The 7,247-nt window shown below is 37.2% G+C and overlaps 1 protein-coding gene across 1 annotated transcript; it reads left to right on the forward strand.

Annotated features, from left to right (window-relative positions):
• The first annotated feature begins 2,392 nt into the window (after positions 1 to 2,392).
• LOC107909718 (protein-tyrosine-phosphatase MKP1) lies at positions 2,393 to 6,894 on the forward strand. Its single transcript, XM_016837350.2, has 2 exons — positions 2,393 to 5,534; positions 6,102 to 6,894. The coding sequence occupies exons 1-2, from the start codon at positions 3,102 to 3,104 to the stop codon at positions 6,171 to 6,173; spliced, it is 2,505 nt and encodes an 834-aa protein (XP_016692839.1). The 5' UTR covers positions 2,393 to 3,101; the 3' UTR covers positions 6,174 to 6,894.
• The last annotated feature ends 353 nt before the right edge of the window (positions 6,895 to 7,247 follow it).

Below are 7,247 nucleotides of genomic sequence, written 5' to 3' on the forward strand. Positions count from 1 at the left end.
TCAAAATGCATATAGGAATCAAATATACTATTTTCTCTAGACAACGAAACCTCTAAATTCCATTCAAAGATCGGGTTGAAATGGGAAGAAAGAGTAGATTTATTTTTGGCACTAGGAGAATTAACCACCGATTGGTCGCTAGTGTTCTTACCAGGTTCAGGCTCATCATTTAAAGTAGCAGCTGGGTTTCCTTATCTTGATTTAACATTGCTGGACCTTCCACACCATCCCCTGATTTGTCACTTTGATGAATCCAAGCCTATCCAATAAATTAATAAACCCCCGTCCATTATCGTATGAATCGATGATTCCCTAGCCCACTGATGCTAAATCACTCCCAATCTGAACATCAATGTGGCCAACCTTTCCCTTGCCTTGGGGCTCTTTTGCCCCAGTACTTTCACATGGCCCGAAAAAAAAGGCTTGCTTAGGATTTTTAAGAGAGGGTGTATAAAAATTAGCAATGCCGTCAGATTTTAAAGAATTTTACCCTCCAGCTCCATTAATTTTATTGACCAAATCCTCTCTATGCCTTTTCTCCTGCAAATTCTCCATTTCATTATGATTTTCTAGCACATTCAATCTAGATTTGATAGCCAATTTTCTATTAATTCTGGAGTCAATCTTTCTAGAATCCTTAGGATTTCACCTATTGCATCTCTCGACGATCATCCACGAGCCATAGATGTCGTTGTCGTTGGACAAGCAATCTACCTCCGGTGCCGTATTCGTCATTTTTTCTCCACCGCTATTCGGGGTTTCATCAGTAACTTCCTCTCAATTTATCACCTTCATAGAACAAAACTCCTCCATATGCCTATACACTCACATGAGAAACATATTGTAGGTAAAATATTCATATTCTATTCGTTAAAGTATCTCGTTTATCGTAGTTTGAGATACCAGAGGCTTGTCCAAACTAACATAGACCGTCAAGCACATAAATTTACCTCTTGCTCTGTTATTGGTATTGAAGTTTAGCTTAGCAACCTTTCCAACTAGTCTGTTAATCTCCCATAAAATTTTCTTTTTGTACATATAACCTGAGAATCTGGGGAACCTTATCCATGACATTACCACACTAGGAAAATGCTGTTCAAAGTCAAACTTAATGGACCATGGTTGAACTGTCAAATATTGACCGAAGATGATCCAAGGCCCTTGAGAAAAAACTCGTTCATAATCTTTTAGGTTCCGAAACTTGGCTAGAAAATAACCATTTACAATATCCATCAAACTGAAAGGCTGACTTGGCTTCCACAAAGCATATTTTGAAGCATTGCATACCCAATGCTCTTACCTAAAAGCTTGATCACTGTAGTGTAAGTCGTATCATTAATTAACAGCTGATTAATTCTCTTCGAAAAATTAATTGATGGGATACCGTTCACAAATGACCTCATGATGTCTTATTCCATAAAGGTAAAGTCATCATCTTCTTCGATACCTGATCCACCATTCTTCCCTCTCAAAACATGAAAACTTTTCCTTAACAACCTCCCCTTCCATGAAAGTGGTGTGTCTGGTCCAATTCCCCTGCCATCACTATATCCGAATTCGCTTCCTCATTCTGATAAGCCTCACCCTTACCGTCTTCATTGATAGAACTATTAGTTGTCATTTTCATTGAATTATTTAGGTGTAAATTTAATACATAACACTTCTCTTTTACATCAAGGGCTTTGACGACTATTGGATTGAAACTTTAAAATTTAAAAAATGTGTAATGACTTATTTGACCTTTTAATTTTACCAAAAAAAATCATTTTAGCTACTCATTTATTTTTTTATCTCTTTTAGCCCTTAAATAGATATTATTTGTTAAATTATCCAAAAATGAATAAAAAATTAACATTTACTAACTTTGCTGATATTAAAAAATATTAAAAATAATTTTTATATATTTTTAAAAATTTTAAAAAATTTTTGAATTTTAAAATTTAATTAATTGCTGACGTGATATCGACATGACAATTCATGTGTATTCTATATTAGCAAAGTTAACAATTAAGTTTTTCATTTATTTTTAGGTAATTTGATAAATAGTGTAAGTTTAAATATTATTAGAGCAAAAAATTAAATAGAAAATTAAAATAAATTTTCTCTTATAATTAGAGGGCAGAATAAATTACTATACCTTTAAAAAAAACTATAAAAACTAGAACTGATTAAATATTAAATATAGAATAAATTTACCACATAAACTAATAACTTAATCTAACATATTTAATTGCTATTGGTAGATCAAAATTTCAAAAATTTTGCTTTAAAATATTTATGAATCTCAAAATACAAAAGAAAATGAAAATAAATTCTTTATTCCTCATTACTACCTCACAAGATTTGACATGCATTATTAATACGCCCCCATACCAGGATGATGTGTCACTTTGACCCATTCTCTTCTTTCTTTTCTTTTCTCAAAAACCCAACAAAATCATCTCCCATTGGCTGTTACTACTGTGTCACCCATAACTCGTTCCCACGAACTCACTTCTCCCTTTCTGTCTCTATCACTTACCCTGTTTTCTTCCTCTGTTTCTTCTCTTTTGTTGAATAGTTTTTGCAGCAACCCCTGTTTCAATTAATCAGTTTCATTTCCTTTTTTTTTTCTTTTTCCAAATTCAAGTTTCAAAGTTTCGCTGGTCAAAGTTGAGTTTTCAATGGAATGATATTTTTTTTTCTGTATTTTAGTCTCTCTTCAAAAATCCCAGCTTTAATAAAATAGATAAATAAAGAAAAAATATTATATATATATTTCTTGTTCCTCTTTTGTATATGACAGTTGGATTCTTATTGGTGGCATGAAGCCTCAGCTAATACTACGAGCTAGAAGTTTTACGGAGTCATAGTCGTATTTGAATTTTCTTCGTTATTTGATTCTTTGTCTAATCTTCTGTACATTTACTTAGAAAATAAAGAAAGAGAGAGAAGAGTCAAGGGGTTTAGGTAGAAAATTTGGGTGGTTTATTTATTATAAATAGGGGAAAGACCATGAATTGGGGAATTTCCTGGAAGTATCCTTTAATGGGTATCAGTTAATTTCTTTGGAATTCTGGTTGGAACTCCTTTTCTTTTTCTTTTTTTTTTTTGTTTTTAACATGTTTGGGCAAGAAGAAAACCGGCTTGCCGGGACTGCTGCTGACGCCGCCCGGCAACCATATCTACGGTCAATTTCTTGGACCGACCGTTCACCAACTAAGCCGAACCCAAAACCGCCTACGAACACAAAAGGGAGATCATGTTTGCCTCCTCTTTGTATAAAAAGAAGGCCGGTGGAAGAGTGGCCAAACGCTGGCTCTGATGACCTTGGTGTCTGGCCTCATCCCCAGACGCCTAGAGGTTCTGTTAAGCCCCTTCCGAGTCCCGGTTCCAATAGGGAGTTTCAGTTGAGGAAAGATAAGCTAGCTTTCTATGACAAAGAGTGCTCCAGGATTGCGGATCATATATATTTAGGGAGTGATGCCGTCGCTAAGAACAGGGAAATTTTGGCCAAGAATGGGATTACTCATGTGTTGAACTGTGTTGGTTTTGTTTGTCCCGAGTATTTCAAGAACGATCTTGTTTACAAGACGCTATGGTTACAGGACAACCCGTCCGAGGATATCACTAGCATTTTGTATGATGTGTTTGATTACTTCGAGGATGTTCGGGAGCAAGGCGGGAGGGTTTTGGTGCACTGCTGCCAGGGAGTATCTAGATCGACTTCTTTGGTGATTGCGTATCTCATGTGGAGGGAAGTGCAGAGCTTCGAGGATGCATTTCAGTATGTGAAGACAGCTCGTGGGGTGACTAATCCCAATACAGGGTTCGCTTTCCAACTTTTGCAGTGCCAAAAGAGGGTGCATGCGGCGCCTGCAAGCCCTAATTCTTTGCTTAGGATGTATAAAATGGCTCCACACTCCTCGTATGATGCTCTTCATCTTGTGCCAAAATTGTTGAATCATCCAGGTATACAAGGGCTTGACTCCCGTGGGGCCTTCATTGTGCATGTTCCTTCAGCTATTTATGTTTGGGTTGGAAAGAAATGCAGCAATATTATGTCCAACAGGGCTAGTTTGGCTGCCAATCAGGTTATTCGATATGAACGGGCGCAGGGTCCTATTATAACTGTTAGAGAAGGGGAAGAGCCTGTGAAATTCTGGGATGCTCTTGCTATTGGACAGGTCTCAGCAGCTGCCGAAGCAACCAATATTTGCGTTGGTGAACGGAAGGTAGGCGATTATGATTTGGATTTTGAGCTTTTCCATAAGGCACTTGCTGGTGGTGTTGTTCCACCATTTTCAGTGTCTGCTGCTGAATCAGAAACTTGCCTTCCTGCCAGAGAGAATGGATGGGGTAGGCTAAGGCAGAAGTTTGCTAATGGCATCATGAAAGAATTTGTCAATTCATCCAAATTGGGTTGTAATTTGACTCCTGGCACTGATAGATCAATTATGATTGTCGACGACACTCGTAGAGATTCAGAAGCAGAAGATAATGTTTCACTCTCATCACCATCCTCGCCATCAATCATTCCATGTGGGTCACCCGACTCCTTTGATTGTTTCCCAGATACTAGCCCGATTCGAAGTAAAGGTCCGTGTGAAGATGTAGAACAATTAGTTACTCCTTGTGATTCTCCACTGGCACGAAGGTCCCCTTGTGGTTCACCAAGTTCTTTTTCTAGTTTTGCGGCTAGCAGCCCAAAATTCAGTTCCAAGTCTCCTACACTTTCACCTTCAACGTCTGACTATGGCAGTTCATTCGCTTTTTCGCCTTCATCCTCTAATTGGTCTGACTTTTCGTATATGTCTTCTCGGCAACCTTCACCTTCAGGCCTGGAAGCTATTGATATATATTCTTGTTTACAATCTAAAGAAACTTCCCTTTCACCCCAAAAAACATTTTCTTCTGATCATACTTTGAGTGTGGCAATTACTGGTTCGCCCTGTAAAGGTACTTCTCCGTCACTTGCTGAGCGCCGAGGGAGTCATCCTCCACCACGCATGGTGTTACCATCAGTTGATGAACAAGTCCCCAGGAATCTTGTGAGGTCTTGGTCCTTTTCTATGCCCGAGTTGGATGATGATGATGTAATGAATGATGTAGATTGTAATCAATATGAGCCCGAAGATGATTCAGAGGAGTTAACGTTAGATGCTGAAGTTGTTGCTGTTAGCATTAAGTCACATGGGAGGACTGAAAATCAAAGTGAATACGGTGAATGTCATGCTCAATCCGGTGCTATCTTTGAGAACCCTAGAGGAATAACCACCATGGCTCTATATCAGTGGCCTACACTCAGTAAAGTGGAGATGCGTGGATCTCATCACATCCTTGAGTCTGGAGCAGCATATATGTTGTTAGCTCCAGATGCAAGTGATTGTTCTGGTGTTTTATATATCTGGCTAGGCCGTGAAGTTATGTGCGGAAAAGGTCAAAGCCGATCTGAAAGCTCTGGTGGCACAAACAAGGATAGTCATCTTCATTGGGAATCTATTGGCCGTGAATTTCTTAACAAAATGGATTTGCCATTAAATGCCTCGGTGCAGGTAACCGTTACTTTGGAAGTTATATAACAAATTATATTTTCATTAAAATCTGTGGTTACTTATGTTCATGTAAATAGCTTATTAGCTTTAATCCTCTGATTTCTAACTATGAACCAATAGAGTAGAATCACCTTCCACCTAGTGATAAAGAAGATAACATATACAAATCTAGTTTGGTGGTAGTAATGATCTATGAAGTTAGTTCCTTTGATAAATAGTAAGAGGTAAATATTAAGAGGTTAGACCGGTTAAGTCGGAGATCTATGTGTATATTTGCCCAATCACTAAAGCTGATACTGGGGTACAAGCTGATCAAACTTGCTGATGCCATAAGAACCAATATGATCATGCTTGCGGATGTGAGTCTTAGATTATTGATCATCTCGGTTGTGTGCCGTGGCGGTGTAAAGCATCACAGGATGGCATTCATGCTATATTCTTTCATTTGTAAAGCCATTCCCCAGCATGCATATGATGGGGTCTTCTAAACCACTTTTTTTATCATCATGGTTTTGATTAGTTTGAGCTACATTTTTTAATGTCTGAAACTTCATTTGCGAAACACAGGTAGTCACAGAAGGCGAGGAGCCGGAGCAATTTTGGAAGCTTTTCAACTGTTATACCGATCCCAAAGGCTGAACAAAGCAACAACCATTATTGAGAGGAGCTTGAACCATTCCAATCCTCAATGGATAGGCAGAATGGATGGTGATCAATATCGCAATTGTAGATCGAGTAAAACGGGGAGTTGGCATCCCAAGCAGTGGAAGCAAGGGGTTTACATCCTGCTTGTGTGATGTATTGCTGACGAAGATCTCAGACATTGTTTAACCAAAAAAAAAAAAACACGAACTGGAAGTAATGCTGCTATTACCATAAGCTGTTCATTGTTCTGCAGTTAGCCTGTGGGGTAAGGTACCCACCAAAAGCGGTTGTGCGTTTTGGGTTGAAAAGAAAAATCAAAATCATTGGGCACCAGACACCAAGCACTAGCAGTTTTTGTAACTTTGTATCCATAAACATGCTAATTTGAACTCTTTAATAGATCGAGTTTAGCATAATATTTCAAAAAACGACGATTGGTGAAAGGTAAAAGAAAGGGAAGCCATTTATCTCTGCAGTCCCTACATTTGTTTGGGTAGGGCTGGCATTAACGAGCATGGCCTTGTCTCAACCTAAACATTAACTGTCTTGTCTTGTCTAAGTGGTTGGAGAAAAGCTCGAGACATGATGAAGAAGAAAAAAGAACCCACAAATGCCTGATGGTAACCTAGCAGGTAAGCTATTACCAAACATAGGACGGTTTTTTAAACTTATTTGTTTTTAGGGTTGAATAAAAAATAATTGTGTGTTTTTTTGTATTTATTTATATTTAATATTAGTATTTAAAATATTATAAAAATATTTTTTTAAAATTTAAAAAATCAATGAATTTACTCAATCCAAACTGGATTAATTCAATTGATTTTGATAAAAAAGTCAAAACAATCAAAACTTATCAACCATGTTAACAATCATATTTATTTAAAATTAAGATTTGATACATTTATATTTATATTAAGAAAGTGAATTAAAAGACTTCTAAAGAAAATCAATTTTGAGATTTTACAAACATTCAACCTCTGTTACATCAATTTCTCAAGTCTATTTTTAGACTTCAGTTAAAAAAAGAGCTTTAAAAAACAATATCCACAACTCAATTTAATTAATTAT

The sequence above is a fragment of the Gossypium hirsutum genome, chromosome D02, assembly GCF_007990345.1.
Source record: "Gossypium hirsutum isolate 1008001.06 chromosome D02, Gossypium_hirsutum_v2.1, whole genome shotgun sequence".
NCBI lineage: Eukaryota > Viridiplantae > Streptophyta > Magnoliopsida > Malvales > Malvaceae > Gossypium > Gossypium hirsutum.